The sequence below is a fragment of the Phoca vitulina genome, unplaced genomic scaffold (genome assembly GCF_004348235.1).
Source record: "Phoca vitulina isolate PV1807 unplaced genomic scaffold, GSC_HSeal_1.0 scaffold100, whole genome shotgun sequence".
In the NCBI taxonomy this organism is placed as follows: Eukaryota; Metazoa; Chordata; class Mammalia; order Carnivora; family Phocidae; genus Phoca; species Phoca vitulina.
In genome coordinates, this window is record NW_022589803.1 from 1758870 (window position 1) to 1785682 (window position 26813).

At 54.8% G+C, this 26813-nt stretch overlaps 2 protein-coding genes across 2 annotated transcripts in view; one reads left to right on the forward strand and one right to left on the reverse strand.

Annotated features, from left to right (window-relative positions):
- Nucleotides 1–6556: 6556 nt before the first annotated feature.
- Nucleotides 6557–9927, forward strand: TMEM191C (transmembrane protein 191C). The gene is made up of 10 exons (XM_032397619.1): nucleotides 6557–6746; nucleotides 7052–7175; nucleotides 7307–7357; nucleotides 7507–7584; nucleotides 7744–7800; nucleotides 7925–7984; nucleotides 8115–8179; nucleotides 8262–8334; nucleotides 8588–8628; nucleotides 8729–9927. The coding sequence occupies exons 1-10, from the start codon at nucleotides 6592–6594 to the stop codon at nucleotides 8931–8933; spliced, it is 909 nt and encodes a 302-aa protein (XP_032253510.1). The 5' UTR covers nucleotides 6557–6591; the 3' UTR covers nucleotides 8934–9927.
- Nucleotides 9928–18555: 8628 nt separating this feature from the next.
- The window catches only part of PI4KA (phosphatidylinositol 4-kinase alpha), a 118472-nt gene continuing 110214 nt past the window's right edge, over nucleotides 18556–26813 (reverse strand). Inside the window, exons 45-55 of the mRNA XM_032397543.1 lie at nucleotides 26366–26436; nucleotides 24850–24922; nucleotides 24689–24759; nucleotides 23566–23675; nucleotides 23048–23152; nucleotides 22825–22950; nucleotides 22267–22387; nucleotides 21664–21823; nucleotides 20810–20899; nucleotides 20217–20300; nucleotides 18556–19130 (exon numbers count right to left, since the gene is read on the reverse strand). Of these exons, the coding sequence (XP_032253434.1) occupies nucleotides 19079–19130; nucleotides 20217–20300; nucleotides 20810–20899; nucleotides 21664–21823; nucleotides 22267–22387; nucleotides 22825–22950; nucleotides 23048–23152; nucleotides 23566–23675; nucleotides 24689–24759; nucleotides 24850–24922; nucleotides 26366–26436 (1063 nt within the window). The 3' untranslated portion in view covers nucleotides 18556–19078. The remainder of the gene's footprint in view (nucleotides 19131–20216; nucleotides 20301–20809; nucleotides 20900–21663; nucleotides 21824–22266; nucleotides 22388–22824; nucleotides 22951–23047; nucleotides 23153–23565; nucleotides 23676–24688; nucleotides 24760–24849; nucleotides 24923–26365; nucleotides 26437–26813) is intronic.

Sequence of the window (26813 nt, forward strand, 5' to 3'; positions counted from 1 at the left end):
CAGGGGGAGTGGGAGAGGGAGAAGCAGGCTTCCTGCCTAGCAGGGAGCCCGATGTGGGCTCGATCCCAGGACCCTGGGATCACGACCTGAGCCGAAGGCAGACGCTTAACGACTGAGCCACCCAGGTGCCCCGTGAAGGAGTTCTAAGTAGTCAAGAATGAGCCAAAAAAAGGAACAGGGAAGAGTAGGAAACAACTCCTCTGTTGTCATTAGGCCAAAAATTGTGAGTGAGGGTCATGGTCGGCTCTGTGTGTCCAAACAAGAAGGAAGGAGGGAAAAAGGACAAGGTCAGGATGAGTGAACTAGAGGCTGTTTCCACTTCCTTGCGTGAGGAAGTATCTAAATATTTCAAGAACTGTTTCCCAGGAGACCTTCTACAAGGGCGTTTGCTAAGTTGTATACCAAATGGACAGGGAACTTTGAAATGGCCCCTTCTTCAAACCTGGTAAAAGCCAGGGTATGTCATTGAAGTCTCAGGTACGCCACAAAATGTTGCCGTTGGGGATTCTGAGGTACCACCCCTGCTTCTGTGGGCCACCTGTAGGTGTTGTGCACATCCAGAGTCTGAGTGAGAATGTGTGGACACGTGTGAGACCTATGCTCGAGTGGCCCAGGCACCCGACTGGCTCTGCCTATCTCCTTGGCACAGGCTGGCCTTGGCCCTCCTACAGCCCTGGGCCTTGAGGAAGGAGGCTGCTGGGAGGTGGGGGTGGGGGGGTACCCTTCAACATAGGGATTCTGGAGGACACAACTCAGCCCATAATGGGGTACACAGGGGTGTGCCACGTGCAGCCTTAGGTGGCCACAGGAGTCCCAGGCAGCCTTCCGTCTGTCTGCGTTCACACCACAGGCTCTGCAGGCTTGGCCTCATGGCCTCGCGTCGGCCCCTCTCTCCTCGGGGCAGGAAGCCCAGCACCCCCTCAACCTGGAACCTGCAGGAACCTCGCCCTGAAGAAAGCGGTCACTGAAGAGGGCGGTCCCCTAGCAGCTGGCTGTAGGAGGGTGGCCAGCAGAGGGCGGCGTGTGCAGGCTCCCTGGGAGAGCAGGTGGCCACGTGCCCTAGACGGCCTCTGCATCCCACCAGCTGAGAGCTGGCCTCTATGCTGGAGAAACCAGATAGAGGAAAGGGTCTGGTTTCTTGGGAAAGGTGGGGAGCAGGGCAGGTGTTGGCATCAGTGTAGGAGGCTGGCCCACTCTCAGGGCCGGGGCTGTCTTTCTCAGCATGAGGCAGAGATGCTGGAAGTCTTACCAGTCACCAGCCGGCCATAACGAACCCCCTGTCCTGGGCGCTTGGCTTTCTGGGAAGAGAGCCTGCAGTTCTCCTTCCGCCTGCACTGGTCTCTGCAAATGCCGCTGACCGGTGAGTTTAGGAAATGTTGTCACCAAACGGTTTTGGTGTTAGCCTATTTCATGGTCAGCCCTTCTTTCTGGCCACAGGTGACAAAGCTGATCGCCACCTGCAGGTGTCCCTGATGTGAGATCAGGGCCAGCACCAAGGGGACATCACCACTGGCTTCTCTGTGGCAGGTGGGTGTGCGTCCAGTCCTGGGTTTGTTGACGGTGCATGAATGTGGCCCCTGACTTCTGGGATCCTTGAGTCCTGCGGAGGGACCAGGCAGGTAAGTACTAATGCCGACTGAGTCCCCATAGCCCGCACTGCACCAAGTGCTCAGCCGCACTAGCTCTTCCGCTCACCCTGGGGGTAAATGGTGGTACTGCCCGGATGGCCGGTGACTCACAGGGTGGGTGGGGCCGTGTCCGCAGGAGGTTTCCGGAGCTCTGGGACAGAGGGCCACCTGGTGGGGACTCATGCCGGGGCTGTGACTGGAGGCAATGGCCCTGGGCCACAGTGCTCTGTCCCAGGCAGCCAGAACAGTATGGAAGAAGGCGAGGGGAAGAGTCGGTGTGTTGCTGGAACTGAAGCAACCTCCCAGTGGCCAGAGAGGGGTGTGTGTGGGGAGAGTGGCCCCAGACTCCAGCCAGGTCACGAAGGGCCTCCAAAGCCAAATCAAACAGCCGGGCTTGCCCCCAGGGGGAAGGAGCCGTGGGTAGCTCATTGCCTCCCCAAGAGGGCCCTGCCCTCGAGGGGCCACCCCCGGCACCGGGAGACGGAAAGGGGTGTGCGTGCGTGCTCGGGCTGCCGTAACAAAGCCCCACGCCCTCCGGAGCTTGACCGGAAGTTCTCATGGTTCCCGGGGCTGAAGTCTGAAGCCACGTCTCGACAGGGCTGGTTTCTCCTGAGGCCTCTCTCCGTGGCTTGTAGACGGTTCTCCTCCCTTTGAGAGTGTCTGTGTGTTGCTTAAAACCACCTTTTTTTTTTAATAGTTGTTTCCATGGAAACTCTTCATTATTTGATATATCATAGTTACCTACATCCTTTTTCTATTATTGGGCAAAAAATAAAAGTTTGAGGGGCGCCTGGGTGGCTCAGTCATTAAGCGTCTGCCTTCAGCTCAGGTCATGATCTCAGGGTCCTGGGATCGAGCCCCGCATCGGGCTCCCTGCTCTGCGGGGAGCCTGCTTCTCCCTCTCCCACTCCCCCTGCTTGTGTTCCCTCTCTCTCTGTGTCTCTCTGTCAAATAAATAAAATCTTAAAAATAAATAAATACAGAAATAAAAGTTTTAAGTATAAAACAAGGGGGTCTGCACAACAAGTGCAGATTTTCTAATTGTTCTTTCTTAGTCGACATTTACTGAGCTCCTAGCATCCTATCGATGTTCCCACAAGACCATACCATAAATATGCAATAACTGCATTCAGCCCTAGGGAGGAGGGCACAGCAGGCCTGGAAGCTGGCGGCCAGCCAGGTGGACACTGCAGTGTCCCCAGGAAGGTGAGCGGGGGGGCCAGGAAGCAAGAGGAACCAACTGTGGAATGCGGGTGCTGGCTTCATGGGGGTTCACTTTAAGATTCAGCTGTTTCATATTTGGAGATGTTCATAAATTCATAAATGTTGGAGAAAATGGGCCTACACATACTAGATTATTTATAATCAACTATAATTTCTAAAGTACCAAAACATTAAGAAAAATCAAGGGCAGCGCAGGGTGCTTGTTCAGCAGACGCGGCTGCCCCCTTCCTGTTCTATGTCACCATCCGTGGGGTAGGTCAAGCCTGTCCAGTGTCGCCCTGATTGGCCCCTGGGAAGTGGACATTGCAAGGAGGTGGCTCCTGACCCAGTCTGGTGGAGGAGGAAGGCTCACGGATGGGAGGATTTGAACCTGTGTCTTAAGAAAGGACAAAAATGGGCCAAATGGATTGAGGGGGAAGAAAGGCAGGTGCTTCCTGCAGGGACCCGGGGGTGGGAGCGAAGTTTGCAGGAATTGGACCCCGCGGGCCTGCGGGACTTGGGCACTGAGGCCAGGAGGGTTCCCCAAGGTCGCTGAGGGGAAGTGACTCAGGTTTCCTGAGAGGCATAGCGCCGGGCAGGCTTCCCCCCCCCCGCCCCAGACTTTCCTGTCCTGATGCAGGGGCAGGGCTGGTGGGGGGGGCTGTCACTCATCAGCTCCTCCTCTGCTGCTGCAGAAAGGGAACCCAGGGAGTGAGCCCTTGTCACCGGCCCATCCTGGCTGGATGCTGGCTACCCGCTTCCCTCCTGAACACGGGTGGGGACAGGGGATCGAGCCCTGCATTGGACTCCCTGTTCAGCGGGGCGCCTGCTTCTCCCTCTGCCTACTTGTGCTCTCTCTCTGTGTCAAATAAATCAAATCTTTTTTTTTTTTTAAGATTTTTATTTATTTATTTGAGAGAGAGTGAACATGAGTGGGGGAGGGGCAGAGGCAGAGGGAGAAGCAGGCTCCCCACTGAGCAGGGAGCGCGACGCAGGGCTCGATCCCAGGACCCCAGGGACAATGACCTGAGCCGAAGGCAGACACTTAACGACTGAGCCACCCAGGCGCCCAAATAAATAAAATCTTAAAAAAATATTTCAATATGTAATCAGTGTACAAATTATTAATGAGATGCATGGGTGTTTTGTTGTTGTCATTTGTTTGTTTTTCTTTTAAGTAGGCTCCACGCCCAACATGAGGGTCAGACTCAGACCCTGAGATCTAGAGCTGTGCACTCCGCAGACTGAGTCCGCCAGGCGCCCCAGGGAGATGCCGTTTTACCGCACGCTGCATCTTGGTTTGGACTTGCCACCTTTAGCTGCTCAACGGCCACCGTCTGGGACTGCACGTGTGGAAGTGGAGACAGAAGTCCTAGTGCCGAGAGCCAGCTGATGACCTGGAGGACTGGGAGGTGCCAGGCTCAGCGCCCAGAGGCTTAACTGTGTGAACTCATTGGCTCCCCTCAATCCTTTGAGGGAGAGTCGGTAATAGCCGCACTTTACAGGTGAAGAAACTGAGACGCAGGGGCTTGGGAGCCTTGTCGCGGGTCACAGAGCTGGGAGGGAGGGAGCCAGGGCTCTGGCTAGAGGGGACAGACGCCTCCTCTCTCATTCCAGTGTCGGAGGGTTTTATGCCCCCACCCCCAGCCCCTCATGGGCTCAAACCAGGCTTCCACCGGGCCCCAGGGAGCCTTCCTGCTGAGCAGGCGGAGCGGCCATGGTGGCCAGCTGCTGGGAGCAAGGGGTGTAGGGGAGGCTGTTCACGTGAGGGCCAGAGCGCTGGGCGGGATGGCAGCAGGGCCCGAGCCTGCTGCGCTGCCCCTGACGGTTTGTGAAAGCCCCCAGCCCGGGAAAGGCTTCCGTGCCAGATAGCCAACGAGAGGCGCCCACAGCTGTCCCAGCTGGTGCCTCACCCCTGCGTGGCCCTGCGATTTGTCCCAGGCTCTCCCCAGTGCCCCCATTTCTCCCTATTCAGTGCCCACTGTGGTGCCTGAATCCATGGCCACTCTCTCTAAGATTCACGGCCCAGGGAAACGGGCTCTACTTCCCGGTGGCAGGCCTGCAGGGAAGCTGTGGCCATTTTTAATCTACCATGTAAGTAACTCAAAATGACTTCAGTCTTGCTTACATTTCTCAGAATTAGTGAGAAGCAGCCCAGCTCCCCTTGATGTCTGCAAAGGTGTTGCCTCCTGGTCACTCTCAACTGTCCCACTGTGGTATAGCATGCATGGCCCTCATCCTCAACCCAGGTCCCTGCACAGCCCCCTCCTCCCACCCCCAACCCCCTTCTCATCTTCCCCACCCCCTGGGACTCACCCCTGCGTACTTAGTTTCGGTAAATACTACCATGGGCACATCTCATTCTACTTGCTATTTTTCACCATCAGCATTATTTTCAGGTCTCTTCATCTTGATTTTTGTAGATCCTAGCTCATTTTAAGTGCTCTATTGGATTCCTTTATAAATTGTCTCCTATATCACATTTCAGTCTTTAATTACACATTGGTGGCACTTAGGCTGCTCCCAAGGCTTTGCAAACGTGTAAGAAAGTTCCTCTGAAATTGTGGATCATGGAGGGCCGCCATACCCAGTCACTGTTCATCCCCAGCGGCTCCCCCAAATGACCCAAAGGTGGTGCTGGTAGCAGGGCACAAGGATTCCTGTTCACTCACATCATTGCTTATATTTGATGCCAACCAATCGCCTTCCTGTTTGCTGCTCTAGTTGACGGAAAATGCAGACTGTCTCTTCAGACTCCTCCTGGGCATTCACGGTCTCCCCACTGAGCAATGCCCCATCAGACCCTTTGCCCTTTGATGTTTGGTCTTTCTCATGATGGCCCCTGGATTTCCCATATAGTCTAGTTACTAATCATCAGATTACAAAGATTGCAAAGGTTTTTTCCTATTCTGTCACCCATTTGTAACATTTGTCCATGGTGTCTTTTTGTTCCAAGTGGATTTTTTTTTTAAGTTTATTTATTTATTTCACAGAGAGAGAGAGATTGAACACAAGTGCGGGGGAGGAGCAGAGGGAGGGAGAAGCAGACTCCCCACTGAGTAGGGAGCGCAATTTGGGGCGCGATCCCAGGACCCCGAGATCACGACCCGAGCTGAAGACACACGCTTCACCGACTGAGCCATCCAGGCGCCCCCCAAGTGGATTTTTAAGTGAGATATAATTACATACGATAAAATGCATAGATCTTAAGTGTTCCATCCAGTGAGTTTTGACTGATGTCTACGCTCATGTATAGTTTGCAAGTGCCATCTTCAATACCGGGGAACCAATCATGCCTCCATTTTTCTGCATTAGGTATTAGTATTTTATTTTATTTTATTTATTTTATTTTATTTTTTAAAAGATTTTATTTATTTATTTATTTGAGAGAGAGAGAATGAGAGAGAGCGAGTACATGAGAGGGGGGAGGGTCAGAGGGAGAAGCAGACTCCCTGCCGAGCAGGGAGCCCGATGCGGGACTCGATCCAAGGACTCCAGGATCATGACCTGAGCCGAAGGCAGTCGCTTAACCAACTGAGCCACCCAGGCGCCCTAGGTATTAGTATTTTATTAACCTTTTACTGATCTGATTTTGGCTCCTGCATAACATTTTTTGTGTGAGGGACGAAGTGCGCGGCCCGACTCGCGTCCGCCACGGCTCGGGGCCGGCGCTCGGGCGCCCCCTGTCGCCCATTGTGACGCCGGCCGCCGGCCGGATCCCCGAGGCGGGCAGCGGCGGCGGGACCGAGCCCCTGGAGCCATGGCCGAGACGCAGGAGCTGCTCCTGCAGCTGCAGAAGGACAACCGCGACGGCCGACTGCGGAAGCAGGAGCTGGAGGAGCTGGTGCGCGGGCTCGAGGCCGAGAGCGAGAGCCTCACCGGGCGCCTGCAGGACCTGCGCGAGCGCGAGCGCAGGTGCGCGGGAAGGGCGGCTGGATGGGGGCGAGGCGGGCGCACGAGGGTCAGTCCCACGGCGGCGGCACCCGGGCCTGGGCAGAGCCGCCGGCCGGCCGGTGGGTTACTCCTCCCCGCCGGGCCCGAACCTCCGCTCTAGGCCGGCGGGACCTGGACGATCTACTCGGGGCACCCACGAAGGGGAGGGTGCGGCCCCTCGGCGCGGGCTTCCTCGGCCCCATCGCAGCTGGCCTTTTCCGGGGGCCGCGGGAGCCTGAGCACCTGCCGCCTCCCGCAGTGGCACCGCCTCAGTTTCCCCTCTGCAGCCTGCAGCGGAAGCGAAGCCAGGTGGCGCGGAGCCTGCGCGGGGAGGCGCGCGAGGCGGCGCGGGAGCGCGCGGAGCGAGCGCGCGGGCTGCTGGAAGCGGCGGAGCAGCACCAGCAGGACTTGGTGGGGGCGGGGCCCTGGATGGGGGCGGGGCCGGCGGGGAGGACCGGAGCAGAGCCCTGGATGGGGTACCGCCCGCCGCGAGGCTGGGGTCTCCGAGAAGCCCAGACAGACCCCCTCGACCCTCTCCGCAGGAGCAACACAACCGGCAGCTGCAGGAGCAGTGGGAAGAGCTGTCGAGTCAGGTACATTAAGGAGACGGCCCCGGTCTCTAGCTTCCCCTAGGAAGTCCCACTGTCGTCCTCGCCCCCGTTTTCGCCCTGTCCCCGCCTCCCAGGACATTCCCCGCCCCTCGAAGCCCCGCAAACCCCACCCTCACAAAACCCATCCCTAGCTCTTCTACTACGGAGGGGAACAACTGAGTCAGCAGCGCGCCGAGCAGCAACTCGGGACCCAACTGATGGCGTTGCAGGTGTTTGGGTGGGACTCCCAAGGCCGGAGCGGCGGCGCGGGCGGGGCCATGACAACCTGGGGGCGCGGAGGCTCCCTGAGGGGCGGGGGTGGGCAGAGCGGAGGCGTGGGTGGGGACCGGGCGTCCTGGACTCCTGACATTCCTTGGATCCGTCGGAAGAAACAACTGGAGCTGGTGGAGGCCAAGCACGCCAAGCAGGCGGAGAGCCTGCGGCAGGTGAGGACAGAACCGAGGCCTGAGGGAGAAGGTCGGCTTCGGGTGTGGGTGGAGACTGGGCAGGTGCGGGAGGATGGAGAGGGGTGTGCTACCTCGAGTCTCATCGGGGCTCCCCTCATCCCAGGGCGCGCAGCGGACGGAGGAGGCCTGGGCCAGCTTTCAGGAGCAGAGCGGAGTCCTGCAGGTACCGCCCCCTCCGCCCCGAGAGCCGCTCACGTCCGACTCCCCTCCAACCCGCGAGCTGCGCCCCCCCACCCCCGCCGCCCCCGGGGTCTCCTACCCCCGTCCTGAGGCCTCACTCCCACTTCCTCCAGGAGCTGCAGGGAAAGGTGACGGAGGCGGCGGCTGCGCTGGACGCCTCGCGGGGCGGCCCGGAGCTGTAAGGGGGCCAGGACTGTGGGGTAAGGTGGGACGACAGTGGGGCCGAGTTAGGTCGCCCACCTCGATGCCCTTCCCGGCAGGTGCGACTCTCAGCCTCGCCGTGTGCAGGACTGCGCGGGCTCGCTCATGGAGGAGGTGGCCAAGGCCGACTGTGTGAGCGCGGGCCGGGGCTGGGCGGGCGGGCTGGAGTCGGGACCCGCCCCGCCCCCGGGCACCCGCGCCCCCGGGGCCCCGCCTCCCCTCGAAGGCCCGCCCCCCCGACGGACCCGCGACCCCCGGGCCCCGCACTCGGGGTGGGGTGGCGGGGTTCTGGTCCTTTACGACTCCCGCCCCCTCCATGAGGGACCCGGAACTCGTGGCGCCCCCGCCCCGGAGCCGAGCTAGACGCCGCTCCCTTCCTCCGCAGGAGAGGCGGCTTTTCACCGGCACTGGCAGGGCGGGCATCAGGTGAGCATGGTGGCAGGCGGCGGGCGCGCTGGGCTCGGGTCCATCCCACGACTTACCCGCCACCTCCCCGCCGCCTGTCTGTCGGTCCTTGGGTCCGCAGGCTGTGGGCGCTGGGCGCGCTGCAGACACTGTTCTTGCTCCCGCTCGGCGTCGTGGCGCTGCCGCTGCTCTACCTGACGCTCGTGAACCCCTCCGCCCTCCGCCGGCGACTCCCGCACTTTGTCTCGGACGCCGCCTTCCGCCGCCTGCGCTACACGCTGTCCCCGCTGCTCGAGCTGCGCGCGCGCGGCCTGCTGCCCGCCTAACGCGCATCACGCCGGCCGCGGCCGCGGCCGCCTGCACCTCTGTCTCCCGTGTGGTTTCTGGGCGCCTGGGTGGAGGCCGAGGGGGGACTCTCGGGGGTGGGTCATGTGTCCCTTGGCCCAGCGGTCCTGGCACCTCGGGCTCAGCGGGTGCAGGGCTTTCCGGACGGTTCTTGGATTTGGAGAGGCTGCCCCGGGCACCCGGTGGCGGAGCCCGTGACTCGGGCCTGAGCAGGGCGCGCCCTCGTCCGGCACCCGCGCCTTGGTGGGGGGGTGGGGGGTGGCTCGCACCAAGGGTTTCCCGGGAGCCCTCCTAGGAGCCCCTTTCCTACAGTCCCTGCTGCCGCACCAGAGCCAACTTGGAAGTTGGCCAGTAGCTTTCTGCTAAATTTGCTTTTTCTGTGCTAGTGAGCCTGGCGGGCAGAGGAGCAGGTGGGGCAGGCCTTCTCCGTGGAGGTCCGTGGTTCCCCTGGCCTGGCTGCGTGGGGGTTGAGACCGCAGCATCCTTTGGTTTTCTCGGGGCGGGTTGCTCGGGGCGCCGGTCTGGGCATTCCTCTCCTGTGGTCCCCTTGCGGGGCGTGCCAGCTTTGCTGGCCGTGCGCGCTCACCACGGCGGTCTTCGTGGGGAATCGGCTTTTTATTTAGGTGAAGTGTTCTGCTTGGTGGAAATGATGAACCTTGAGTTTTTTTGTCTAATACAAATACTGTCCTACTTTTATTCTTTACGTTTTTTGGTAGTGAAATTGTTCTGTGTTATGTCCTTTTTGCGGGCGCGCGTGCACACACATCCACACCCACCGACCCTCCCCCCCACCACAGGTTTTTGCTGTGGTCTCCAAACAATCGTTTTCTTATTGATGTGTAGGTACTTTTTTTTTTAGTCCTTTTGGGGTTAAATTTGTTTATGTAATCCTGTGTATATATTTCATCAAATTTAGGAATCGTGTGCTGTGTCCTAAAAAAAAAAAACAAAAACCATTCTTGTCTAGGAGTCGTAATATTCTCATACGTTAAATACTTTTATTTTTATTTAGTTTTTTTTAGATTTTTTATTTTTTTAAGATTTTATTTGACAGAGTAGACACAGCGAGAGAGGGAACACAAGCAGCGGGAGTGGGAGAGGGAGAAGCAGGCTTCCCGTGGAGCAGGGAGCCCATTGGCGGGGCTCGATCCCAGGACTCTGGGATCATGACCTGAGCCGAAGGCAGACGCTTAACCGACTGAGCCACCCAGGCGCCCCCATTAAATACCTTTGATTGGTGTATTTTGTTTATACATTCATTATAACATTTTGTTGCTAACCATTTTATTGATTCATGCATAGATGGGCATTTGGGTTATTTCCACCTTTTGGCTGTGGTGAATAATGCTTCTATGAACATTGGTGTATAAATATTTGTTTGAGTCCCTACCTTCACTTCTTTTGGGTAAATACACAGACTTGGAACTGCTGGATCATTGGTACTTCTGTGTTTGATGTTTTGAGGACAAAGCGCTATACTGTGTTCCACATTTTACATCTCCATGGCAGTGCAAAAGGGCTCTAATTTCTCCACATCCTCACCATCTATTTTTATTTATTCATTTTTAAAAGATTTTATTTATTTATTTATTTATTTGAGAGAGAGAGAGCAGGAGGGAGAGGAAGAGAGAATCTGAAGCCGACTCCACGCTGAGTGAAGGGGGGGGAGGGCTCGATCCAACCACCTAGCTGAAGCCAAGAGTCAGATGCTTAACCTGAGTCACCCAGGCGCCCCTGTTTTTTTTTTTTTTTAAAGATTTTATTTATTTATTTGACAGAGAGCACAAGTAGGGGAGCAGCAGCAGAGGGAGAGGGAGAAGCAGGCTCCCCGCCGAGCAGGGAGCCCGACGTGGGGCTCGATCCCAGGGCCCTGGGATCATGACCTGAGCCGAAGGCAGACGCTTAATGACTGAGCCACCCAGGCGCCCTGCCTGTTTTGTTTTTTAAAAAAATTTAAATATAATAGCCATCTTCAGGAGTGTGATTTTTTTTTTTTTTTTTTTTGCTTTCAATTTTTAGGGATTGCATTATCTTGTTTTTCTTTTAGATTTTATTTTTATTTTAGAGAGAGAAAGAGCATGAGCTGGGGGAGGGGCAGGGAGAGGCAGAAGGAGAGGGAGAGACTCTCAAGCGAGCTGTGCACTGCTTGAGGAGCCCTGCTGCGGGGCTCGGTCTCAGGACCCTGAGATCGTGGCCTGAGCCGAAACCAAGTCAGATGCTCAACTGAGTCACCCAGGTGCCCCAGGCATTGCATTATCTTACTTAGTTTCTTCCAAGTTTTTATTTAAATTTATCTTATTTTTTATAATCTGTAACTACAAAATTGAGTCTGTGAAATAAGACATCTTAGGGGTGTCTAGCTTTTATCCCTGTGCCCTCTACCCTGTTGCCCGCACTCCCTTAGAAGAAACATTAGGTTTTTTTAATGGACTCTTCTTTTTTCCCCCTTAACTAAGTGATCCATACAGTCACGACCTCTTCCCTTTCTTAGATGAACACAGGGCACCACATGGATTTCTCTTGGCTCCCCTTTCAGCACCTGGCTCTGAGAATGTCAGATGAGTTGTGTCCTTTACTCAACGGCAGTGATGCTGGTGGATTCCCATGCTTTGTTATTACAAACAGTGTCTTGGGGTTCCTGGCTGGCTCAGTCGGTAGAGCATGTGACTCTTGATCTTGGGGTTTTAAGTTTGAGCTCCATATTGGGTGTAAAGATTAGTTAAAAAATAAAATCTTTAAAATAAAAACAAAACAAAACCCAAGCAGTATCTCAATGAGGAGGCTTCTGCAAACACCTTTGTATTTCGCCAGTATTTGAGATCGATTCCTAAAAGGGTTTGTGGTCAAAGGGTGATCTCACACATGATAGCGCTGGATACTGCCCAGCTCCTCCTTCCGCTTGGACTGTTTTCCATTCCCACCGTCACTGGATACGACGGCCCCTTTCCCCACAGCCTCAGCCATGGTGCATATTGTCACACTGGGGTCAGTCTGATGGGTGAGAAATGGCACTTCAGTGTAGTTTTCATTTGCATTTATCTTATGATCAGGGTTAAGGATATTTTTATATTTCAGGGCCAGTTGCCTTTCTATTTCTGTAAATATCATTTGCTTATCTGAAAAATAACAGGATTGTAGGGTTTTATTCTCCCTCAGTTGGCATTTTGAGATCTTTTGTAAATATTTACTGTTTGTCTTGCACTTTGTTCATGGTGTTCTTTTGCTATCCATACATTGTTTTGTAACAATTTACTTTCCTCTATTGATTCTGGATTTTGGTAGGAAAGTTCTCACTTCTAGGTTGTTGAGGAATCTCACCTACGTTGTCTTCTAACGTTTGCATAATTTCATTATTATTTTTTAAAGTAATCTCTACACCCAATGTGGGGCTCAAACTCACGACCCTGAGATCAAGAGTTGCATGCTCTTCTGACCTAGCCAGCCAGGTGCCCCTTGCATGGTTTCTTAGTTCACCTTTCAACCTCTAGTCTAGTTCAGACTTACCATGGTTTATGATGTGCAGATGGTTTGCACTTCTGTAGAAGTTTTAGACTTGGCTTGTCAACTGGGAATGTGAATATAGTGAATTTAGAGACTATTTTGCAGGGAATTTAGTCTTCCAGTCCTCAAACATGATGCCAATGTCCGGTTTTTATTTATTTCAGCAATGATTTGTATTTTTTTAGTGTAGAAGTCTCACACATCTTTACTTTTATCCCTAGGTATTTTATGTTTTTGGATGCTATTAAAAATGGTCTAGATGTTTTTTTTTTAATTTTTTAAAAAGATTTTATTTATCTGACAGAGAGACAGCGAGAGAGGGAACACAACACAAGCAGGGGGAGTGGGAGAAGCAGGCTCCCCACTGAGCAGGGAGCCTGACGCGGGGCTAGATCTCAGGACCCCAAGATTATGACCCGAGCGGAAGGCAACCACCCAACTGACTGAGCCACCCAGGTGCCCCAGGAAAGGCGTTCTTTTTTTTTTTTTTTAAAGGTTTTATTTATTTGACAGAGAGAAAGACAGCCAGAGAGGGAACACAAGCAGGGGGAGTGGGAGAGGGAGAAGCAGGCTTCCTGCGGAGCAGGGAGCCTGATGTGGGGCTCGATCCCAGGACTCTGGGATCATGACCTGAGCCGAAGGCAGACGCTTAACGACTGAGCCACCCAGGTGCCCCAGGAAAGGCGTTCTTAAGAAGCTGGATGTTTATGAGAGAGATACTGTGCTATGATTATATTTTCTTTTTTTTTAAAGATTTTATTTATTTGACATAGAGAGACACAGCGAGAGAGGGAACACAAGCAGGGGGAGTGGGAGAGGGAGAAGCAGGCTTCCCGCAGAGCAGGGAGCCCGAGGCGGGGCTCAATCCCAGGACCCTGGGATCATGACCTGAGCCGAAGGCAGACGCTTAACGACTGAGCCACCCCGGCACCACCTATGATTATATTTTCTTGGCATGTCCTAGTCTTAGGGCTATGCTACCCTCATAAAAATGATTTGGGGAGTGTTCTCTATTTTCTGAGAAAGTGTGTAACATTGGCATTTTTCTTCCTTAAATGTTTAGATCCATCTTGGCTTTATGATGAAAAGAAAAATTACCCCTAATAATTTTTGTTGTTAACACAGAGAAGTGTATGAATCATCAGTGAATTTCCCCAAAGGGAACGCCTCTGTAGAATAAGAAACAGAATGCGACCAGTGCCTTCATTTTCCCTCCTGCCTCCCTGGTTGCTCCCTCCTTCAAACGTAACTACTGTCCTGACTTTGGATACCATCAAATAATTATGCCTGTTCTTAAACTTCAAATCAAAAAATGCAGTATGGGGACGCCTGGGTGGCTCAGTTGGTTGGGCACCTGCCTTCAGCTCGGATCATGATCTCAGGGTCCTGGGATCGAGCCCCGCGTGGGGCTCTTTGCTCCGCGGGGAGTCTGCTTCTCCCTCTCCCTCTGCCTGCTGCTCCCCCTGCTTGTGCTCTCTGACAAATAAAATCTTAAAAAAAAATGCAGTATGTATCTTTTTGTGTCTGGATTCTTTTGCTAAACATTGTAAGAGTAGTCCATACTGCCTGCGCCATGTTCATTTATTTCTATTGCATTTTAGTCTATCACATGAATAACCATAGTTATTTATCTCTTGTTGAAGGGCATTTTGCTCATTTACAGTTTTTTGTTGTTATGAATGGTGTGCCTCACAACATTCCTATTTGTGTCTTTTGGTGCACAGATTTTGTACCTCTGTTGGGTACCTATCTAGGAGTGGAATTACTGGAGCATGGAGTATGAGATGCTCAGGTTTAGTGGACACTTCAGTTTTCCAAAGTGTTGTACCAGTTTACACATCCATCAGCAGCTTCTGAGTGTCTTTGTATATTTCAGACATGCAGGTGGGTGAGTAGGTATCACATGTGGCTTTAATTTGCATTTTCATGATGACTGAAATTGAACACCTTTTATTCGTTGGCTCAAGATAATCTGTTTTGTGCAATGCCTCTTCAGGTTTTTGTCCATTGTTCTAGTCAGTTGTGTCTTAACTGATTGCAAATACCTTCCCAGGCTTTCACACACACACACACACACACACACACACAATTTTAAGTAGGTGCCATGCCTAGCATGGAGCCCGACGTGGGGCTTGAACTCATGACCCTGAGATCAAGACCTGAGCTGAGATCAAGAGTCGGATGCTTAACTGACTGAGCCACCCAGGTGCCCCAATACATATTTCCTTTATTAAGATTTTATTTATTTGAGAGAGAGAGAGCATGAGCAGGGGGAGAGGCAGAGGGAGAGAGAAAGGGAGAAGCAAACTCTCCGCTGAGCAGGGAGCCTGGTGTGGGGCTCGATCCCAGGCCCCTGGGGTCATACCGGAGCTGAAGGCAGACGCTTAACTGACTCAACCACCCAGGTGCCCCGCAATACATATTTTTTTTAAAGCTTATTTATTCATTTTAGGTAATCTCTACACACAATGTGGGGCTCGAACTCATGACCCCAAGATCAAGAGTCACATGCTTTACTGACTGAGCCAGCCAGGAGCCCCTGTCATGCCTTTTCATATAGTTGAAATTAATTTTTCTTTTACGATTAGTGTTTTTGACTCTAAATCTTTTTGTGTCCCGAGGTCATCAAGCCATTCTCTTCGGTATCTTCTCCTAAAGTTCTTTTTTTTTTTTTTTTAAGATTTTATTGGAGAGAGAGGGCGCGCACACAAGCGGGGGGAGGGGCAGAGGGAGAAGCAGGCTCCCTGCTGAGCGCAGAGCCCAACATGGGGCTCGATCCCAGGACCCTAAGATCATGACCTGAGCTGAAGTCAGATGCTTAACCGACTGAGCCACCCAGGTACCCCTCTCCTAAAAGTCTTTAAAGTTTACCTTGAACATACAGCTCTACAGTCCACCTGGAATTTTTATGTCTGATGTGAGCTGGGCAGTGATTATATTTGTGTGTGTGTTTTTTTTAAGATTTTATTTATTTGACAGAGGAGAGACAGCGAGAGAGGTAACACAAGCAGGGGGAGTGGGAGAGGGAGAAGCAGGCCTCCTGCTGAGCAGGGAGCCTGATGCGGGGCTCGATCCCAGGATCCTGGGATCATGACCTGAGCCAAAGGCAGACGCTCAATGGCTGAGCCACCCAGGCGCCCCTGTATTTGTTTTTCTATAGTGGTATCCAGCTGACGCAACACCATTATTGAAAAGACCATCCTTCCCCCTGCTGCCCTGCAGTGTCTCTATGTATGGGTCTGTTCCTGGACTTCTCTTCCATCGTAAGCCACATTGTCTTAACTTGTGTAGCTTAAGGATGTCTTGATATCTAGGCTTGTTGGTCTTTAAAATCAAAATAGCTATATTTTGACCTTTGTATTCCCCCATTAATTTTTTTTAAAGACTTTATTTGAGAGAGAAAGATGAGATAGAGAAAGCAGGAGCGGGGAGGAGAGGGAGAAGCAGGCTCCCTGGGAGCCTGATGTGGGGCTTGATCCCAGGACCCTGAGATCATGACCTGAGCCCAAGGCAGATGCTTAACCGGCAGAGCCACCCAGGCAGGCGCCCATTCTCTATAAATTTTAGACATGCCAATTTCCACCACAGAACTTTCCAGGATTTCGATTGGCATTTATAGTGAAACTACAGATCAGTTTGGGGAGAACAAACATCTGGATGATGTTGAGTCTTCCAATCCATGAATATGTTACTGTTTGTTTAGATCTTCTCTCAACATTTGTAGTTTTCAATATTTCTTAGGAATCGCTCATCAGATTTCTTGATATTTGGTGTTTTAGGATCCAACTGTAAATGATACTGTTTTAGTCTGTCATTGTGAGGTACGTGTTGTACACATACACACGACTTGACTTTCGTATATGAACCTGTATCCTATCGCCTTGACTAGAGACCGTATTTATGGATTATTTGGATTTTCATGTACACAAATGCCATTTCTGAGTTTTGTTTTTTCCTTTCCAGATTCTAAAACTGTTTCCTTTTACTCCTTGACGGGGCCGCGAGGGCCTCCAGCACAATGCCGAGCAGAGGCCGTGACGGCAGGCACGTGCACACTTTGTTCTTTGGGGATGGCTTTATTTCTAGTACACCGGATCCTGAGTGTAGACCAAGCTTCTCTAATGAACTCCTCAGAGGCGGGCTCTTGGGTTGGTCTTTTGTCACCAGTGTCATCAAAACAGGAACGTTATTGTTCTTTTTTGAAATTTCATTTTGTCTTTAGTCTCTAAAGAGCCCTTATTTTCTTATTAGCTCATGGATTTAGATTTTCTTGCCAGTATTATAAACAGCATTTCTAATTTTTCAAGATATACTATTTGCCATATTGCCGGAATCTTGTATGTAGCATTTGACTGACTTCCTTTTTTAACACCGATTTGGTAAGTCTTTTCAAGGATTGTGGTTTGAAAACATTTCTGTTATGTTTGAATATATTTCTACCATTTTATAATGTGTTTATCCTGCCTTCTCTATGCTCTCCCCACCCTTATATTCTTTTTGATCTTTCTCCAAGTTATACCCTATTTTCTGGTATCTTTTTTTTTTTTTTCTTAAGGAAGCTCTAGGCCCAAAGTGGGGCTGGAACTCACAACTCCCAAGATCAAGAGCCGCATGCTCTACCGGCTGAGCCAGCCAGGCGCCCCTCTGGTATCTTTTCTCCTTGAACTTGGCTATCTCTACCATCTGCCCCAGCCACTGCCTTAAGCATGTTGACTCTGGTCATTGCCTCAGATCTTCCATGTACTTTGCATTTTAGTTCTATTCTTTTAATTTCTAAATATTTAGGGTTCTTCCAGATAGCTTTATCGTTACTGATCGCTAATTCAATTCCATGGAATCAGAGAACACACGTGATGCTGAGACTTGCCTTGAGGCCCAGCAGCCAGCCAGCCTGTGGCGGCAGAGGGGATGGGGGGGGATGGTGGAGGAGGGGATGACCGGGGGCGGGGGGGGGGGGGGATGGCGGAGTGCTGCTGCAGTGGCCAGAGTGGGGTTTATACATGGCTGTCAGGTCAGGCAGGTGGCTGGATGTTCAGGTCTCCTGCTTTCACTTTCTTTCCAGTTGTTCTATCAACTCTGGAGAGAGGGCTGTTAAAATTTCCAACTCTAACCGTGGAATTGTTTGAATTCTGTCAAATTTTGCTTCATAAACTCAACACAATTGCAGGCAGTAAATCCTTTTTTCTCTGTGTTCTTCACCTTAGGGTTATGGCTTTAGATTCAAAGTGCCTCTTCGTCAGCATCTCCTTGGTTCTTTGTCCTTCATCCACGTTGCCATCCTGCATTTAACTGCAGTGGTTAGTCCGCTGATATGTAACATAATTAAAGATGCAACTAGATTGAAGTAGGCTGTCACAGGATTACTCTGTCCCATCTGTTATTTCTTCCTCTTCCTTTCCTGCCTTCTTTTGGATTTTTTAACTTACATATTGGCTTTTTTTTTTTTAAGATTTATTTATTTTAGAGAGACAGAGCATGAGCAGGGGGAGGGGCAGCGGGAGAAGAGAGAGAATCCTCAAGCCGACTCCCCACTGAGTGCAGAGCCGGATGTGGGGCTTGATCCCAGGACCCTGAGATCACGACCTGAGCCAAAACCAAGAATTGGACGCTCAACCGACTGAGCCACCCCAGTGCCCCTTGGCTTCTTTTTTATATTCTTATTTATACTGCTCAGGACTCAACTGTGCTTCCTGAAGCTGAGTGTTTGTGTTTCTCATCACTTCCGGAATCTCACTAGAAGCTGACTGGAGTTTCTCCTTCAACTTCCCTTTTCTCTTCATTTTTGGTAATTTTGTTCTCTCGTTGATCGGTAACTGCTCTTTGCATTTTTAACTTTAGTGACTTATTTCTAGTTGCTCTGTGTCATCTTCCTTTTTAGTTTGGGGTCTTTACCTCCTGTCTGCTGAAAGTCCTAGAGACCCTAGGGGGTGGGGGCAGATGGCTGCATGAAGGTTTCGGAGTCTCAGAGCAGAGGCAGGACAGGGAGCCCCACTGTGCTGACAAGAGACAGAGAGACGTGGGTGGGAAAGTCAGGGGGCCCCTACGAGAGCTGCAACAGAGCAGTGTTATTCGCGGTGCCCCTGGCCCCCCCAGAGGCTTCCTGGCTGGCTGCACTGAGCCCCCCTTGTCCCTATACTGCCGTGCTCCCTTCCCAGCACATCCAGGAATCACCCCTCGGCTGAATGTACACCTGGACTCCACACTTTTGTTGTTTTATTTTGTTCACATTGGTTAAATCTTAAATTGAATATAATTTTTTATACACAAGAAAATACTTCATGTACCTATGCAATAAGACAGGTAGGGAATGTGTTGGGAATGTGTCCAGTGCAAATGAAGTATTCACACCCATGCAGAGAGAGTGTCCTCAGATGATTGTCATTTCAGCCTCACATGTCACTTGTGGGTCACGCCAGGAAGGAGTGGATTGCCAGGCTCGGCATGGTGTACTTTTGTCCTATTTATCCTATAAAAATAACTCCAATGGATGGAATGATGGGGCTACCGGCAGCTTACCCCCTTTGACCACATGCGGCAGCCGGGGTAGGGATGTGCTTGCTCGGCTCCACGATTGCGGGACGGCTTGTGGGGGATGGTGGCCGTAACCGCTGGTCCGGCCGCACCCTCAGTAGGGGATGTCGTTCTGATAGTACTGGATCATGTCATAGGTCCGGCTCCTGGAAGGAGAGTGGAGGGAGGCTGTAGAAGACCGTCTGGTTCTGGGGCCCTTTACCCCTGAGTCCTTCACGACTGCCTGGAAAGCTGCACTTAGCAGGTGTCCCTTTTCCCCTCCCTGAAGATGCAAATGTAAGCAGGCAGGCCCTGTGGCCTGCCTGCCAGCCCTTCTTCCAGGGCACACGCCTTCCCCCACCAGTGACCACGGCTATGTGAGCCCCATTCTGCTCTGTCTCCTGCCGGGCCTCCTCAGCCAAATGCCTGCCCTCTGTCCTAGGCCTAGGCCCTGGGCCTGGGAATCCATCGATAGGAGCTGTCCCCATTTCAGGTGCCACTCTGGCCCCTCACCTGGCATGTGGCACATGAATGAGACCCTGTCTTCCTCCCCCGTCACACCTCCCAGCACAAGCCTTACTCTGCCAACAAAACAATCAGAAGAGACCTCCCTTGTCCTGCCCTCTAAACCCCTCTTGCTGGGTTTCCATGCTTGCCCTTGAGCTACTTTCTGTTTCTCTGCTCCCATCAGGTCCACCCTGGGTGGCTCTCAGGGTTCCTCCCAGATTCCATGTCTGCAGGGGATCAGGGTGGGTAAGCTCAGCTCCACTTCCACCCAGGTGCTCAGCCCGGGCTCTGCCTTCAGAACCAGACCCCACCTCTTCTCACGGCTCCCCTGTCATAATGGCCGACTGGCCTGGTCCCGCCCTGCCCCGCCTGAGGAAGATGTGGGGAAGCAGGGGTGGGGCCCAGGCCACCCAGAGCTCTTTCTGCTCCTCACCCAGCCTGCTGGGCTGTGCTCAGCGTGTCCCCCCCCCCCCCCCCCCCCCGCCGCCCCATGCCCTCTGCACCCGCAGCTCGCTTGGCCTCACAGCCTGGGCCCCATGTGGGGAACGTGCCTTGAGGCTTCTGTTGGGCGTTCCCCTCAGCACATCCCTGGCCCCTCTAACCCAGTAGCCCGTCACTCTGCGAGGACTCCCTTCAGGACCTGTGGGACAGAGTCCCCTGGGATAGCAGCGTCCCCATCACTTAGCCTGGGCGTGGTGGCCGTGTGCAGGTGCCCAGAGAACACTGGTGTGTGGCAGGGGGCTCACCTGTTGCTGAGGAAGCAGCTCTGAATGACCTTCATGATGAAATTCGCAGCCTCTCTCTCAGTCATGTTGGGGCTGAACCTGTGCCTGGGGGCAAGGGCCACGTCAGGGCTGCCACTGCGGTCCCCGCACCCTCGAGGATGCCCTCCCTGTGGGGGTGTGGTCTTGCTAACAGACCACTTAGCATTTGTGGGAATTTGTTCATGAGGGTCGGCCCAGGGAATGCTCCCTCTTGGGAACAGTTGTAAGGGGCAGGGACACTGTCCCCAGCTGGCCCTGGAGGGCCTGTCCCCTTCCCCAGCACCTCCTGGGCTGCGTGGCCCCAGGGCTGGGGGAGGACCAACCCGGGGCTAAGCCACTGCAGCCTCAGACCTGGAGGCAGGGGCTGGCCCTGCATCCTTGAGAAATGAAGGGACCCCTGGGATGTCTGCAGCCCCAGTGTGGTGACAGGGTCTCACCCAGGAACCCTGTCTGCTCTGGGGTTCCCAGGAGAGCATGTGGCCTTGATAATGATCGCATTCACCAGCACTCAGGAGGCTCTCACCCGGAGGGGACAACTGTCCCCCAAATGGCCTGTGCGTGTGCCCAGGACCTACTTCAAAAGCTTGATTGTCTGGCCACGGAAGCAGGGCAGGCCCGTGTCCAACATGAGAGTGACCAGAGAGACGACTGCATCCATGTAGGGCCTGCGGGGAAGGAAGGGAAAGGAGGCTGGCCTGAGCAGGCTGGCCTTGCCCGCCGTCCTGCAGCGCAGCCCCCACCGGACAGCTGCCCACCTCCCCGCACCTCTGCGGCTCACCAGGGCAGCCCCTGCGGCGGCCGGGCTGGGGCTGCTCACACACCCTGGGCCCGGCTGAGCGACGTGCCTTGGTCCGCCCACCCCAGGCCTCCAGCCACGGTTTCTGTGGCTGGCTGAGGAAGTGCAGGTGGGCACTGCGAACACAGCCTGACCCTCCAAGGGGGTGTGACACAGGCTCCAACAAACTCGGGGTTGGAGTTCAGGTGCCACAACACTATTGTGTGGCTTTGGCCATGTGACACTCTGAAGCCAGGAAAGTAAGTCTTCAGCATGCAGCCTGGGGGATGGCGGATGCTCAGGCTTGGGTGAAGGGGTGAATGGGGTGCTCAGAGTGGGGAGCCCAAGGTGCTGGCAGGCAAGGCCACACACAGGAGACTACAGAACATGGCGGGACACTGACACCCAGAGCAGGTGGGCAGAGCGGAGACAGGAAGGCAAGGCCCGGGCTCCCCAGGCCAGCAGGCAGCCTCTAGCACCTGCCTTGCTCTCTCTGAACTGCAGCCCCTCCGTCCACAAAGGGGCCTGAGAAGGTCCCATGGGACCTCTGGAGGCTGGCCTTGTGGGATTAAGTGGCAACCAGGACCGGTGCCAGCCTGCCCACCTTCCTCCCCATGGTCTTGGTACCCCCACTGGCCCTTCCCTGGGGCTCACCGCACAGCCAGGTAGCCACGGACACACATCTCCATGAACCACTTGAAGGGCGTGGCCTCCATCTTGCCCCCCATGATCATCACCATCTCATCGGTCAGCTTGATGTCTGGTTCCCAGCCAAGGTTGCCGCCCGGTGAGCTCTCGAACATGAAGCCAAAGTCTGCAAAACCCCCAAAGCCATTCTTGATAGGACCAAGTTCCAGGGCAAGATGTGGGCGTGCTTCAGCCAGGGCTTGGAGCCACTGGGTCCCACACTCCATGAGTTGGCCACAGGCCGTGTTTTCCTGGGGATGGCAGGGGCGGGTGGTGGCAAGCAGCCAGGAGAGAAAAGAGGAAGTGGAGGTGGGGAGCCAGGCTGGAGCAGAAATGAGGCTGGCCCCGGGGCTGGGTGACCATGCCCTGCGGTCCTGCTGCTACTTGCCCCCCCCAGCCCCGCAAGCCCAATAGCTTGGGCCCCAAAGCTGAACTCAAACCTGACCCGGGCCCTTCCTGGCTGGGTGACCCCAGCATGCCTGGCTCTTCTGTGGGGTGGGGACTGCTATCCTGCCCCAGGCTCTAGGGGGTGAAGGGAAAGGAAGAGGGCGGCGCTGGGGCCCGGCTGACCGATGTGGATGATGTGGCCCTTCTTGTCCAACATGATGTTCCCGTTGTGCCTGTCCTTGATCTGCAGCAGGAACAGCAGGAGGCTGTAGGCAGCCATGCTCCGGATAAAGTTGTAGCGCGCCTGCGTGGAAAGAGCCCGGGTGCTCACGGATGGCCCCTGTGCACCTCCCGGGGCCTGGCGGGAGTTCTGCCTCCCTGCCTGGGACTCCGAGGCTTGGGGATGTTCTCTGGGCTCTCGTTCCCAGCCTTGAAGGCAGAGACCAAATCAGCAAGCCAGATCTTGGAAACAGAAAGGACAAGTGACTGCATCTGGGGGTGCAGGGGCAGCAACCCTTTCCTCCCACACCCACAAACTTGCTTTCTCCTGGGGAGTCCATCTCAAGGATCCTCTGAATCCCAAGGAAGGTTGTGGGGTACCCTGGTTTTACCCCCAAACGTGAGAAGACTCAGAAAAGCAGGGCAAGAGGGAAGCAGGGTGCTGGCCCACAGGCAGTGCCGGGGGCGGGCGGGATGGCGCGTGCAAGCCGTCTCGGGTCTGGGGGCCGCCCTGTCGCTCACCTGCTGGAAGGCCAGGGTTGACTCGTCCCCGTACTGGCGCGTGAAGTAGTCGTACATGCCGAAGTCTGTCTGGCGGCCCAGCTGGTCCCGAGAGGTACAGTCGGGGATGCACTCAATCACTCCACACTGGGGAGGAAGGGCCAGATGCCGAGGCCTGCAGGCGGGGCTCCTCTCGGCCTGAGGCATGGGGAACTCACCCGGGGCTCCCGCACAGGGAACTCACCCCGGGGGCGGTGGCCACCACACGGTAGGGGAAGACAAAGAGGTCCAGGCCAACCAGCTGGAAGATGTTCTTGAAAAGGTCAATAATCTGCAGAGCCAGCATGTCCTGGAGACCAGGGGGCATGGGCTGGTCAGCTGGCCGCCTCCTGTGCTCTCGTCCAGCCGACCCCCAGCAGCCCCGCCAGTGAGGAGGGGGTAGGGAAGGAGGCGATGGCCGAGCAGGGGCCTGGAGTGTCTGGCCTCACTGCACACCATGCTGGGCCGGGCTCAGGACCATCCAGCACTGGGCTGAACCGAGGCCATGCTGTCCAGTGGGGGATGCGAGTCAGGGACACCTGCCTCCCGGGGCAGCTCCCTCTGGGTGGCAGGGGATGGACAGTGGGTGGGAGCCGCTGGAGAGGTCCCTGGGTTAGGCAGAAAGCCCCGATTTCCTCTGTGGCACCTCCACCCAAGTGGGAAGCCAAGCTCTGGTTCCGCGCATGAGGTGCCTCGGGGAGGGCAGGCCCGGCCGCTCGCTACCTGCCGGCAGTCGTCTCCCACTTTGAAGATGGCTGCCTGCCACGAGATCTTTTGGCTGTCAGCCTCCTGTGTGCCACACTCGTCCTCGGAGTCCGAGCGGCACCGCAGACCTGCATACGGGGCAGAGAGGCAGCCTATTTGCCTGGAGGCCGGGAGAGGCCCTCTGTGGGGGCCGGGGCAAGCCCTGCTCACAGGCCCAGAACCCTAGGAACCTTGGGGATTGTCTCTGCAAAGCCCCAAGGAGGCCAAAGAGGCTCAGGAGACACCCGGGGTCAGTGGGTGGAGCCACAGGGCCTGGGGTCTCTTCCAAAGAATGTTTAGGCTTAAATGGAACTGAAGCTAGAGCCCCCTTTTCACTGGAAGTGGGGGCCCAGGGGTGCCCGGGACCAGCACTGGGAGCTGGGGGGGGCAGGAGTGTGTGTGTCTACACCCTAGGGTGCCAGGGAGGACTTGGGGGCCAGAGTGCAGGGAAGGCCATGGAAGGCATGTCCCCATACTGACAGGGGGGCCACACCCCCTCTACTTGGGTTGACTAGTGTCCCCCCAAAATTCATGCCCACTCAAAACCACAGAATTGACTTTATTTGAAATAGGATCTTTGCCCATACAGTCAAGTTCATGAGAATTAGAGTGGGCCCTTATCAGAGCACACAGGGAGAAAGCCTTGTGAGGGCAGAGGCAGAGGTGGGAGTGACGCAGAGGATTGCCAAGGATTGCCAAGCCTTGCCGGCGAGCACCGGAAGCTGGGAGAAAGACATGGAACAGATTCTCCCCCAGAACCCTTCAGAAAGAGCACAGCCATGCCGACACCCTGAGTCGCACTTCAGGCCTCCAGAACCGTGGGGGAATACATCTCTGTGTCGCTTGCACGGCAGCCCCTGAAGCCCTGGGCCAATCAGCCTCAGGAAGGTGTCTCCTGCACTTGATGGCTGACCTGGGGCCGGCCTCCAGGGCTCTGTCACTACACCAGCTCCATGCCATTCCTAAACTGGGGCTCAGACTGAGAGCGGAGGGACATCACCTTTCACAGGGAGCTGGTCATAAACTAAACACGCCCAAGGAAACTGGCATCATCCAGGGAAAATGCTTAGATCCCAAACTGTGTCAGAGATTCTTCACTGACCTTCTTTTTCAAGTTCACTAACTCCACATCGTTTCACCTTAAATTTAGCCAGATACGGGGCTTTAGCAGCACTGAAAGACAACAGAAGGAACATGGCATGGGTGCTGGGGCAAAGGAGAACTGGGTGTAAGGGAGCTGCCAGATGGCAGGCCACCTCTTACCTCTGCATGGGCGTCCCGGACTTGTAGTCGATGTCCAGTACGATGGCCTCAGGGTTGCTGGGCAGGTAGCAGCCTGTGCAGGGACAGAGTGCAAGTCACAGGGAGCCCAAGTGTGACCTCCCTCTCCCCCCAGACGGGGCTTCTAGGTCTTCCTCTGGGGCACCAATAACATCTTATTCTGTGGCCGTTAAGGGTCTGTCCTCCCTGATCTGTGGTCTTTCCCTGGGTCCTTCCTGATATCTAACAAAAGAGCTGCCACCTCCCAGGAGACACTTCTCCAGGAGAACGCACCAACCCTCAGCTTCACAGACCTAGCACGCTGCTCCTCGGAGCCCCACTGGCCACTCAATGTGGGGTGCGGGGCTGCCTGCTCTCATAGGGCACACACGGGAGCTTCCTACCCTGCCTCTGTGCACCCTGAACCCCTCAGTTCTTGGATTCACCCCACTGACTCTTACTCCCTTTTCTCAGCACACACATTAAGTGGGGAGGACAAGAGAAAGCCCATTCCTGGTCAAGGAGCTGGCAGTCCACCCCCCAACCCCCACCGTGAGTGTGTGTGTGTGTGTGTGTGCGTGCGCACGCATGTGCCCTGGGAAGTGCAAGAGATCCCCACTGGGGAGTGGGCTTCCAGGAGGGGCCCTGAGACAGGATGGGCTGGGTCTTCGGGGGAGCAATGTGAGGCCTTGCTGTGTGGTCAGGTGGGGCTTTGTTGCCAGGGGAAGGAGGGCAGAAGGATCATGCCCCCCCTCCCTGCTCACATCCTCCTTCCCTGGCTGGCTCCAGCCGCTCTCTCAGGAGTGCAATCTACTGCTCCCCAGTGCCTCCAGGACAAGACCCGGTGGCATGGGCTGTGGGGGCCTGGGGGCTCGTGGACCAGGGAAACTGAGACCCCATGTGGATGTCAAGCCTTCTCTGAGAAGCTGAGCTGCTGTTTGCACTGGGCAGGTTAGGGGGCTCAACACAAGTCAAGGAAAGGTCTAAACCAAGGACAGCCGGTGTGAATGTTTGCACAGGACGGCCAGGGTTTTGAAAAAACAAGCCTGTACCCATGGTTAAAAATGGAGACCTGTGAAGTCTGGACTTCCAGCCTGAGAAAGCACAGAGCTGGCTGCACTGGGCTCAAATTCCCACATGGCAACAGCTGGTAGGCACCAGGGAGCAACTTCCCCTCTGGGGGACAGGCACCCTCAGCCCGGCACACCTGTGACACCCCCACTCATGCCCACTGTCTGTGCAGCCTGCGTTGCTCCTGTTCCACTGGAGTTCAGGAACCTTCTAGAGTAACAGCTGCCAAGGACAGTGTCTGGGCTTTTAGAAATAGAAGGCAGCAAGGAAGATGAAGAGTGTCAGGTGAGAAGTGGCTCCCAGCTCACTAGGGGCAGAGTGTGGAGAGGGACACCGGGTGCCCCAGGGCCCAGGCTGACGTGGGCTGGCCACCTTCCCTGGGCCCCATGCCCGCCCTACCCGCCCGCAGGAAGAAGCCCAGCTCATCAGCCGACTGGGGCCTGCTCACCCGGCTGCACTTTCACTTCAGACAGAGCTGACAGGCATGCCTTCTTCCTCTCGTCTCCTTTAGGGTAGGGCCTGAGAAACAGGACAGAAATGCTTTGCTTTGTCACTGCAGGAACTGGCCTCTGGGGTTTCTGGGGGCAGGCAGGGCCCCTCCTGTCTGCCTCTCCGCTCCTTTCCTCTTAGTTCTAGCTACTACTGAGGGCCCTGCGAGGCCCAGCTCTTCCGGGAGGCCACTCTGAGAGATCCTTGCCCCACACTCATCAGGGGCTGCGTGGCCCCTGGGGGACTGAGGTGGAGTTTTCTGGCTGTCCTTCCCCCTCACTTGTGTGCGGTGTGCGACGTTGCTGTCGGAGACACACACAGGGGACGCAGCTGGCTCTGGGGCCTATGCTCAAGTGCTGGTCCTGTTGTTTACTTGCAGCGTGACCTTGGGCAGGGCCCTCCGACCT

Coding starts and splice junctions, on each gene's coding strand:
- TMEM191C (XM_032397619.1), top strand. CDS start 6,592: ATGGCCGAGACGCAGGAGCTGCTCCTGCAGCTGCAGAAGGACAACCGC. Junction 7,358..7,506: donor GGGAAGAGCTGTCGAGTCAG/GTACATTAAGGA, acceptor ACCCATCCCTAG/CTCTTCTACTACGGAGGGGA. Junction 8,180..8,261: donor TCGCGGGGCGGCCCGGAGCT/GTAAGGGGGCCA, acceptor CCTTCCCGGCAG/GTGCGACTCTCAGCCTCGCC.